Raw genomic sequence first — 12,163 nt, 5'->3', positions numbered from 1 at the left:
TATGGTAATGCTAAAATTGATCATAATTCACCATGCTAGCATTAATTACATGTTAAGTCGTATACAATTCACGTTTATCATTGTCAGACACAGAGCTACTAATTAAGCAGAAGTAAAAACTAAAATGTGACTGTCCAGAGTTTATGTAGTGGAGCTTAGATATTGCCACATTTCTATGTTTCATACTGAATTACTAATAACAATGTCGGGGAAGACTGACTTTGGAGCTGGCATACTCTCAGCTATCTTGCCCATGCTTGGGCGTTGTGTAAATGTATTGTAAATACACTTAATGTCTCTGTCCTCTCTCTCAAAACATGGTGGAGGTACTGGGTACTTGTGCACAACGGAGCTCTGCTGCGGCTACCAAAGCACCACTTGAGGCATGTCTGCTGGTGGGGATATAGTGTCAGTGTGCAAGTGCACATGTGGGCCTTAGCTAAGCATAGTGGTAAACACTTGGGCCAGGTCTGAGTTTAGTAACAAAAGCATGAACTTGGTCCCTCAATTCTCAAAATGAGCCTGAGCTGGGCCTAGACATGTCAGGCCCGTGCAGTGCTCTAACACAGAGTCCACGGTAGTTATGGTCTTGTACGTACTTCTGTAAAAAAAGCATTTATAAGATCGGTACATAAGCAATGTTGTTCATGGAAGGCAGTTTACCTTATTTTAAAAGACCTTGTGTGTACAGCACAATAAGACTGTCATCGAACACTGGGGCACACATTTGGTGACCCTAAGTTGATGAGATCCTCTTAGTTCAAATGGCAAGCAACAGATGTGGCTGACAGGCCTTTATACATTGTGGCAATACTGTGGTATTCTAGACACGAGCTGTACTTAAATGCTAGTTTAAATGTCTGATACCATTGGACCAGTGAAAGTTCACTGCTTGCACATGAAATGCAGAGTTCTTTGCTAGCAATGTGTATGCAAAGGATGTTTGCACTAGGAGCAGTATTTAAAAAACTGTATGTTTGTAAAGTGTAGCAGAATGATGAAAGAGGCACTAGGCAAATACAGCATGAAAAAATGAATTTTATAATATTACCTAGACCAATTTGTCATCCTGCTTGTAGTCCATGTATGGCAGAAGCAAAAGGGTGACAGTGTGCCTCGTGCATCACATAGAGAGAATGCATCTCAAACTGCAGTGCCACAGCTGCAATGTGCCTTTGGAAAAATGAAGTGGATCCCAAGCATAGATAACTTAAATTTAGAAATTAGTACATGTATGCCAAAGTGTAGTGGTGTATATATGCATATATGGTGTTTCATAAGTGATTTAAAATGCTTAAGGTGGCATTGCATTGTGCAGTACCATCAAGGTGGCTCCTTGTGGCATCAATCGAGCTGTCAAAAAACTTGTGCAAAGCAAGGTTCCAGACTTGGGGCACTTGCGAGATATAAGTGAGTACGTGGATCAGGGAGGCCTGTCGGAGAGTGAAGCTGAACTGGATGGTGCTTCTAACCAAATTATCTTGCCCCAGAAGATCTGCAGCAGGGGCAATGTGCTTAACCAGCAGAGCTCTGTTCGGTGAGTGTACAGCATTCGAAAAAGAAGTAAAATGCCCTTCATGGCACTTCTCATTATCTTTGGAAGTTCTTTCTGTGTGAGGTCTAGCTTCAATCTGGGCTTTAGTTTGCTAAATTTGTGCTGCAGCTGTCATTTGTTCAAGCCATCTGTCTCTCTTCCCTTGTTCTGCCTTGTATGTATGTGAAAAGCAAAACTATGATGGGGCTGAACATAGAACCTCCCTTATACCTAGACATATTTGAACACAGTGCATGACTACGCGAACAAAAGAAGAGAACAAGAGAAGAAGGAACAAACCGTCCCTTATACCTGCCCTTTGTTCTTTGGACTGCATTCTGGTGGCATTTTGTGTACGTAAAATTTCGAATTGTGTGGTATTTGAAGAAGCATAACCAGAAAGACTACTTGTTATTGATATCTTGTTCCCTTTCATACGATGATTCCCAAGGGCCATTGCCTGAGATCGAATGTGTTTTATGCGTTCTGATGAATACAGAAGCCCTCAAATTCCTTTCTTCTACCACACACAATCCACATGAAGTGTTACACAAACCACTCATACGTAGTCTGCATGAAAGGAGTGATGCTGTGACTTCTTTGTACTTTGCCTTCTCCCTCATCATTCTCGATGGGTGCAAATAAATGTTCTTTCTTTCTTTTTGTACTCGAATTCATTTGAGTGAGGTTTGCGACGCGTGCGCCCGCGAGACAACCACGGCGCTTGAGGGTCTTTTGTCGGTGTGGGCAACAGTGCGCAAATTGAGAGCTTTTCAGAGTGAAGTGGTGTGGCAGCGAGGTAAGTTGCCAGCAAGACAAAACTCAGATTTCACACGAAATTCTCCAATCTGTGATTTGGAGTTTATCAGAGGAGTAGCACACTTTTTGCTGTGCAAGCTGCTGTTGCAAAAGCTCTGCTGTGTTTCAACATTGGCAATGTCAATGCATTTGCTGCGATTCTAGAGCAGCTGGACATCACGGTATTCAGCAGCACATCCCTGACTAGGGAGGGCTGTTGTTAGAGTGTAACCTCAAATAGAGAAAAGCATCCAAAAGTCTGAGAAAGGTGGTTAAGAAGAAGCATAAGGATGGGATGCATCCAGATTATACTACTGGTGCATTTTCATAAGATTTTATTAGTATTTTTCCAATAAAGGTGTTCTGAAATGTTTTTCCTCATTTACTCAAAGCAGCAATTTTGGCACATTTGCCAAGTTGGAGGAAAATTAACTTCTGTCCCATTCGAGCTGTCAGTATAATTCTTTTTTTTTTTTGACAGAAAGATAAATGCATGCAGTGTGCAATATGCCTATTTTGAAGGCAATATACAGATCAAAATTTTTTTAATTGGGTCACATGCGTGACAGGTGAAGGTGGCTTTTTTTGTGAGCATTGATGTCCTCTAACTCTTGTCGAAATCGGCTCAGCAAATTGATTTATATAGCATATTGCACTCCTTTAACATCCTTCATTGTTTCTACACTGTCGCCAATGTTTTGGTGCTTCCTGCTTGTATGCTAATTAGGTTACAAACAAAGGACCCAAATTATACATTGATTGTGGAGTATCTTGGAAACTACTTGACCTATCGAAAAGTAATTAAATTTTTTGATTTTGCACATCTAAATACACAAACTGTGAAAATTCCGTTCAGATCCATACATAAAAACGTTGCCCATCAAGGGTAGGATCCCTCCTTAACAAATGTATCAAGGTGTTGACCAACCACGTAGAGCTGGCAATTCTCTTGTGTGTTTCTGCATTACATGATCAAATTAGAGCTGTGGAGTCTAAAGGAATATTTTATATTTATTACTTGTACAGTCGAACCCCTTTATAAGAGAGACTGATATCAGATACAAATAGGTATACCAGACCTCAGTGTGCCTATAATAAAATATAGGTTGATAAGAAAATGCATACGAGGTACCTTGCTTATAAAAGACATCTCATATAAAAGACAAGAATTGCTGCCTAGAGCCTGCCTCTTATAAAGGGGTTTAACTGTTTAACTATAATATAGTAAACTAAGTTCACTTTCTTGTCCCTAAAGTCTTAACTCCACTCTGTACTTGTAGCATATTTTCGGGGATAGAAAATTTAGTTTATTCTGATGCGCCACCATTTTAATTTCACTACGATTCTCCCAGGATGGTCGAGTTGGGCCCCCGTATGAAACTCAAGTTAGTTAAGATTGAAGAAGGTCTGATGACTGGAGAAGTGATGTACCATGCATTTATTCAGAAGACACCAGAGCAGATCAAAGCACTTCGTGAACGACGGCTGGAACTCAAGTAAGTGTGCACAGAAGTTTGTGTATACGCTAAAACTTCTTTTACTTTTACTCAAGTTAGTTTGAAAGAACTTATAATTTTAACTCGTGCTCTGGTACCAGCAAGCATATGCAACACACATTTAATTGCATCAGATTTGCTAATTTGGGCATATTTTTTCACAACCAATTGTAAAATTCCGGTCAAGCCCCCACCCCCCTTTTTTTTGGAAAACTTCAAATATGCGGTACATTCTCCCCTCTTACCACTTTCACTGTTTTTATTTGCCCAGCGAGGGTGAATGAAAACACTGAATGCATGCACGTTCAATAAGGCATTTAATTATAAGCGTGTTTGTGCATTTTTTATTCTTGGCAGCTCTTCCTCTGCCATCTTTATTCATTACCGAGCAAGGTCCGCTCTCTCCAAATCCTTCATTATTGGGAGAGAGGGGCTTGCTCGGAATTTTACGATAGGTAAGTGAAGAATTCCTGGAGCATGCCGTATCTGAAGTGCTGCAAATGTGCAATGCAAGAACGATGCTAGCGTTCAGCCGAAATGACAGTATAATCTGCTTTGCCGTATTCATCAGCATGAGCGTGCAATAACAACGGGAAAGCCACAATGCTTGTTTGTCATTTGAATTTGTCACCGCATTGGTCCTGTGCCTTTCAACTGTGTTTTGGCCATGCCTAAGATATATTCACAGTGTTTGTGGCTAACAGTACTGTATCGTTTTGACAAAACATGTGTTGGCCATATGTGTGTCATTAGAAATATGCATATACATGGTAAAAGCTCATGAGGACAATGAGTGGTCCTACCATGATTCACATGCTGGCTCAAAGCTCACTGGCTACATGGTGATGGACGAAAAATCATTATTTTATTTTATTTTCCTCAAGGGTCCCTAACAGAAGGGACATTACATGAGGGGTGGGCATACAAGAAATGGGGAAAGGCAAAGTTGGATGTGCAACAAAACAAAAAACAAATTTTAGGACATAGCTGAAGTGGCAGAAACAAACAAAAAAAATTTATTTATTTATTTATTTATTTATTTATGATACCTTACAAGCTCAATGAGAGCATTGAGTAAGGGCGGTCATCAATAACATGGAATACACAGAAAATAACACAACATCGTGACAAAGCCTGTCTAGTCACTGACACTCAAACAAATGTTATACGCGAATGTTTACCGATATGCAGAAAGCTTGAATAACAAAAAATTCAAGGTACATGAATTCAAGGTACATGGCCGAGGTGTACAACATACACACGCATTTTCCAAACACACATACTGCTAGCCGTACGAAGGCGTTTACCAATATAAATTGCAAGACAACGGTGGGTACAGCAAAAACTAAAGAGAACCAAAGAGAAGTGTGAAACTAGGTGAGTGGCACAGCTGCAGCTACAAACATCAGTGAAGTTAGAGCGATTAGGGCGATGAAAAAGGATTACACACATGTTCGCGAAAATAATCTGGATCGATGATGGAGGCGATGCAGTCGGGAAGGTCGTTCCATAATGATATGGCCTTAGGAAGCGCTGATAAGTTGAATGCTTTCGTTTTGCCGTAAATGCGAGTGAAACTAAGGTGATTGTGCAGGCGTCTGGACATGCGCAATGGTGCTGTTAGGGGTAGCGTAGAACGTCTTGTGCTGTGAATATATTTATGCAGCAAACATAACAGTGCAACAGAGCGATGAACGTGCAATGGCGAAATAGAATGTTCTTGTTTTAATGTTGTTACGCTGCAATGAGTGCTATAATTGCGAGATATAAACCGGGCTGCTCTGTTTTGTATGGACTCTTGCATGTATGGTTGTAGAGAAGAGGGTGGAGGTAACAGGTACATTTGTTTGTGGACTCTAGATAAAAACATTTTGCACTGAAAAAAGATACCACTTATAAGGTACAAAACATTGCCAAGTACACAAAATATACATAACGCCATACTAGGAAGATGACACTAGAAACCATTACACAAGAATTAGCATGGTAAGTCACCCGGAAAAAAAATTATTACGGTTCAGTGATGGTTTACAGGGAATTTTTAAAGCCTTTGGCATCCTGTATGCTAACAATAGTATCCGGTAGGGCGTTCTATTGTCACAATGCGAGGAATTCGAGCACACAGCGAATGTTAACGGTTGGAACACCACACAGAAATTGGGCTACGTTTATTTTCCGCTTCAAGACGGAGCCCGAACATGGTTCACGAATCGCGTGTGGTCGTCTTGGGACGAGTTCCGGCAGAAGTTCCTCGACACCTTCGCGAGCACTGAAAGACGAGAAATCGCACAGCGTCTCCTCGAGTCACGGATTCAGAAACCAAATGAATCCGTTACGATGTTTGTTGGGGACATGGCGCGGCTATTTCGTCGAGCAGATCCTAATATGCCCGAAGCCAAAAAGGTTAGCCACCTCATGCGGGGCATTAAGGAGCAGCTGTTCGCTGGTCTCGTACGAAACCCGCCTACAAGTGTGGATGAATTCTCCAAGGAGGCGACATCTATCGAACGCGCACTGCATCTACGTTATCGCCAGTATGACCGCCCAACCCACAGTGCACCGATCAGCGTGGCAGCCTTTACCACAGCAACAACACCCGACGAAGGTTCTTTGCGCCAACTAATACGAGAAATCGTACAAGAAGAGGTCAAGAAACTCGTCGCCAAACCGAACGACTGCGCGATCGCCTCAGTAACGGAAGTTGTACGCCAGGAGATCAGGCAAGCGCTCTCGCTTCCTGAGCCGAACACGAGCACTCCCCGGGCAAGCTATGCAGACGTAGTCCGCCGACAGCCAGCGAACGTGCCAACACCACATCAGTACCACCAGCAACATCCGCCGACAGCGCCTTGGTACTACAGAGAAACTTCGTTGCCGAGGCGGCCACCACTTCGCAAAACTGACATCTGGCGTACCCCTGATCATAGGCCCCTGTGCTTTCACTGTGGGGAAGCAGGCCACATCGTTCGTTATTGCCCGTATCGCGCCGCAGGGTACCAAGGGTTTCCTTCTACGGTTCCTCGCCGCCATTTCAACGGAACACCTGACGTCGACACGAATGTCATGACCCCGCGGGATGTTCCTCCTGGGTTTCGGTCACGCTCACCCTCTCCTGGGCGTTATTCTCCATCTTCTAGACGGAGCACCACTGACATGCCAAGAGGGAGATCTCCTAGTCCACGCCGGGGAAACTAAAAGCAGCGACCTCAGGGGGGAAGGTTGCGAATCGTCGAAGTGCTGAAAATCCCCCATTACTGCCAAGCGAAGAGAGACACATTTTCAATAAATCGACGAAAGATGGGGTTGTTACTGCCGAGGTTGCAATTACAATTGACGGACATGACGTCATGGCATTGGTCGACACTGGCGCGGACTTCTCAATAATGAGTGAGAGTCTGGCAGACACGCTCAGGAAGGGTAGAATGGAATGGACAGGACCGCAGATTAGAGGAGCTGGAGGGCAGCTACTCACACCTACCGGAAAGTGCACCGCAAGAATGAAGATAGAGGATGCATCCTTCGTCGCAACTTTTGTTATCCTTTCTGAGTGTTGCAAACAGGCAATCTTGGGGATGGATTTCTTGCGTGAATATGGTGCCATCATCAATATTCCGGACGGTGTACTGACCTTTTCAGCGGATCAAAGCGCTGCGCTACACCGAAAATCCCTACGAGTCATTGACGATGTGACCGTACCTCCGTTATCGTGCCGCCTTGTTTCAGTCACGTGCAGCGAGCAGAATACTGGAGAAGGAATCGCTGAACAAGTATTGACGCTCCTACTCTCTCGTGGTGTTGCAATTGCCAGAGGTATCGTCAATGTTGTGTGCGGTGAAGCAGAGGTTCTGTTGACGAATTTTACCAACGAGCGACGACACATTACACAAGGCACTACAGTTGCCTACTTCGACGAGATCACCGAAATCCGCGAGTGCTGTGTAGTACAACAGGACGAGCCACAAGCCACGTCAGCCCCACCACCTATTGACGTAAGCTCGGATTTGTCACCAGCGCAGAGACAGCGTCTAGTAGATCTTCTGCACCAGTTCAAAGACTGTTTTTCATCGACCTCGAGGGTCAGTCAAACGCCACTGACGAAGCATCGGATAATAACGGAGGAGACGGCAAGGCCAATACGACAGAACCCATACCGCGTAGCACCGAAAGAGCGTGAAGCAATTCAAGAACAAGTGAAGAAAATGCTCGATGATGACATCATCCAGCCGTCAAGAAGTCCTTGGGCATCGCCGGTAGTGCTGGTTAAAAAGAAAGATGGAAGCTTGCGATTTTGTGTCGACTACCGCAAGCTGAACCGCGTGACAAAGAAAGACGTATACCCATTACCGCGCATCGATGATTCACTCGACAGGCTGAGGTATGCACGCTACTTATCGTCAATGGACCTCAAAAGTGGGTATTGGCAAATTGAGGTCGACGAGCGAGATAGAGAAAAAACGGCTTTTGTAACGCCTGACGGGCTTTATGAATTTAAAGTCTTGCCATTTGGATTGTGCTCAGCCCCCGCAACATTTCAGAGACTGATGGATACCGTTCTGTCAGGCCTTAAGTGGCAGACATGTCTGGTCTATCTGGACGACGTCATTGTTTTTTCAAAAACATTTGAGGAACACCTGAGCAGGCTGCTATCGGTATTCAGGGCAATAAGATCTGCCGGCCTGACACTGAAACCCGAGAAGTGTCACTTCGGTTTCAAGGAGCTTCAATTTTTAGGCCATGTGGTGAGCCATGAAGGTGTTCGACCTGATCCCGATAAAATTGCGGCCGTCAGAAAATTTCCGGTACCAAAAGGCAAGAAAGCAGTCAGGCGTTTCCTTGGCCTATGCGCATACTACCGAAGGTTTATTGCCAATTTCTCCCACATAGCCTCGCCGTTAACACGACTCACAAGAGAAGACGTTTCGTTCACATGGGGCGACGATCAACAGGTGGCATTTGACGATCTCCGACAACGCCTGCAGACTCCGCCTGTGCTTGCTCACTTTGATGAAGATGCTCCTACCATGGTCCATACAGATGCCAGCAACGTGGGTTTAGGCGCTGTACTCGTTCAGTGGCAAGACTCAGCCGAGCGTGTGATCGCATATGCTAGTAGGACGCTTTACCGCGCCGAGTCCAACTATTCCACAACGGAAAAAGAGTGTCTTGCTGTCGTATGGGCGGTTATGAAGTTTCGTCCGTACCTCTATGGTCGTTCCTTCCACGTAGTCAGCGACCATCATTCCCTCTGCTGGCTGACCAACTTGAAAGACCCGTCTGGTCGGCTCGCACGGTGGAGCTTACGCCTTCAAGAGTTTGATATGACAGTCGTGTATAAGTCCGGACGGCAGCACGCCGACGCTGATTGCTTATCAAGGTCACCGATAAAGCGCGACGATGACACAGACGATGAGAGCATGACGTTTGTAGGAGTCGTTGACACCACTACGATTTCGTGCAAGCAGAAAGAAGACAGTGAGTTGCTTCCTCTTATTGAATTTTTGAATGGCCGGACAACAACCGTCCCTAGAAGATTTGCAAGGAGCCTGCCGTCATTCTGCTTACGTAGTGGTGTTCTCTATAAGAAGAACTTTTCCCCCAGAGGAAGCACCCACCTACTTGTCGTTCCAACGTCACTTCGTGAGGAGATACTTTGTGCTTGCCACGATAAGCCAACGTCTGGTCATCTCGGATACACACGCACATTGGCCAGAATACAACAGAAATACTACTGGCCAAGACTTCCAGCTATCGTGAAACATTACGTGCGCACGTGCCTCGATTGCCAACGACGAAAATCGCCACCGTTAAAACCAGCTGGACTATTACAACCAATTCAAGTGCCCACGGTACCTTTTGCCCAAATTGGAATGGATCTCCTTGGACCGTATCCGACTTCCCATGCTGGCAACAAGTGGGTAATAGTCGCCACTGATTATCTTATGCGCTATGCGGAAACAAAGGCTTTGTCAAGTGGCACCGCCGTTGAAACCGCACGATTCTTCGTAGAAAATATCGTCCTGAGGCACGGTGCTCCAACAATCATAATAACGGATTGAGGTGCCGCTTTCATGGCCACGCTCCTGAAGACAGTGCTTGAGCTCAGTGGAACAGCCCATTGGAAAACCACTTCCTATCACCCACAAACCAACGGCTTAACAGAACGCCTCAACAAGACTCTTGGCGACATGTTGAGTATGTACGTTGACGTGGATCACAAGAACTGGGACGACATTCTACCGTACATCACGTTCGCCTATAATACAGCGCAGCAAGAGACTACACGAAGAACGCCGTTCAGTCTCCTTCATGGCCGTGAAGTGACGACGATGCTTGACGCCATGTTACTGCACGACTGCAATGACATCGATTTGGACGCTGCATCTTTTACCCAACGAGCAGAAGAAGCGAGGCAGCTTGCGCGCGTCCGAATCACCCAGCAGCAAAATTATGACGCCCAACGTTATAATCTGCGACACCGACATGTCGTCTATCGGGCCGGCGACAAAGTCTGGGTATGGAGTCCTATCCGCCGCCGGGGACTGTCCGAAAAATTGCTGAAGAAGTATTTTGGCCCCTACACAGTTTTACAAAGCCTGAGCGACGTTAATTACGCGGTCGTTCCTGACAGCCCCTCGACAACTCGCCAGCAAAAACCAGAAATCGTGCACGTTGTGCGAATGAAGTCCTACTTTTCGGACTGATTTACACCATGCATCTACTCCACCGTCTTTTGTAGAAGAGCATCGGGATGCTGCTCTCTGGAGGGGGGCAAATGCCACATTGAATAAGCAGCGCCAAGAGAACAACGAAGAACACGCGCAGCGAGAGAAGAAGACGAGGTTCTCTTCCGATCAGTTTGCCAGTGTTCTGGTACAATTAAAGTGAGTTTCCTGGATTCGACTGCTGCTGTTTCTGCATTGTGACACTATTCCTTAGCTGTCCGAATGAAGAGCGATTCGGCAAATGTGGTAGTTTTGGGACTAGGGTAATGTATTTGCATAGTGTTGCAACGAGCCGAGAAATAGGGGCGTTGGGTGACGTAAATGCTGGATGGGGATGCGTGATAGAATTTGTGGAATAATACGAGCCGCGCAGTTTTTCGGTGTTGACTAAGGGGAATGAATGCGGCACGTTTCTTAAAGGCTGTTACACTGGTGAACGATGAGTAATTGGAAAAGACGAATCTGGCAGCACGGTTTTAGATGGCTTCTAGGTTTTGGATGAGATAATGCTGGTGTGGGTCCCAAATTCCTGCGGCATATTCCAATTTAGGGCGTATTATTGTGGTGAAAGCTAATATTTTTAAGTGGCTGGGAGCAAACTTCAGGGTTCTTTGGATATAACCTAAAGATCTACTAGCTGTTGAAATGACGTGATTGATGTGGAGGGTACATGACAGGTCACTTGAGATATGTATTCCAAGGTATTTATATGAGCTAGTCGGTTGTAGAAAACTGTTATGTAGAGCATAGTTGTACTTTAATGGATTAGTACGTCTGTGAAAAGACACTGATCTAAATTTAGAAATGTTTAAACTCATTTTCCACTTGTGGCACCAATTTTGAATGGCTGTTAGGTCTACTTGTAAAGCTATTTGATCTTCATGACTAGCAATTGTTGCGTAAATAACGCAATCGCCGGCAAATAATCTTATGTTGTTAGTAATACAGTGTGGAAGGTCGTTGATGTAAATCAGGAAAAGCAGGGGGCCAAGTTCTGTTCCCTGGGGAACACCGGGGAGGACGGGAGAGATTTGAGACTTAGCTGTATTTATGACGACGAACTGTTTTCTGTCAGTGAGAAAGTTGTTAATCCAGGACAAGACGAGTGGGTCGAGATTAAGTAAAGAAAGTTTGGTCATAAGGCGGTGGTGAGGAACTTTATCAAAAGCCTTTTCAAAGTCAAGAAATATGGCGTCAGTTTGGATGTTCCGGTCAAGATTTGTGTGCAAGTCATGGATGAAGGCAGCAAGTTGCGTTTCACACGACAGGCCTTTTCGAAAACCATGTTGGGAAGGGTGAATGAAGTTGTGCTGTTCGAGGTGATTAATGATGTTGGTAAATAAAAGATGCTTTATAATATTGGATGGGACACTTGTAAGCGATATGGGCAGGTAGTTATATGGGGATGCTTTGTTGCCATTTTTGAACAATGGAGTGATTTTACCGAGTTTCCAATCACTTGACACCTGTCCCTGTGAAAGTGATTGAGAGAAGAGCAGCTGAAATGCTGCGCTAATTATCACTTGTGTATTCTTTAATATTTTGCTGTTGATGTTATCAATTCCACTTGCAGATGAGAGGTTCATTTTTATAATTACGTTACTTATTCCATT

General features: G+C 44.7%; 1 protein-coding gene across 1 annotated transcript in view; it reads left to right on the top strand.

Annotated features, from left to right (window-relative positions):
• Positions 1 to 12,163, top strand: part of ppan (Brix domain-containing protein peter pan) — a 58,513-nt gene that overhangs the window by 15,829 nt on the left and 30,521 nt on the right. The window contains exons 5-6 of the mRNA XM_037414124.2: positions 1,319 to 1,537; positions 3,685 to 3,828. Coding sequence (XP_037270021.2) covers positions 1,319 to 1,537; positions 3,685 to 3,828 — 363 coding nt within the window. The remainder of the gene's footprint in view (positions 1 to 1,318; positions 1,538 to 3,684; positions 3,829 to 12,163) is intronic.

This window comes from Rhipicephalus microplus, chromosome X (genome assembly GCF_043290135.1).
Source record: "Rhipicephalus microplus isolate Deutch F79 chromosome X, USDA_Rmic, whole genome shotgun sequence".
In the NCBI taxonomy this organism is placed as follows: domain Eukaryota; kingdom Metazoa; phylum Arthropoda; class Arachnida; order Ixodida; family Ixodidae; genus Rhipicephalus; species Rhipicephalus microplus.
Note: the sequence above shows the minus strand (reverse complement) of the source record. Positions and strands in the feature narration are given on the sequence as shown.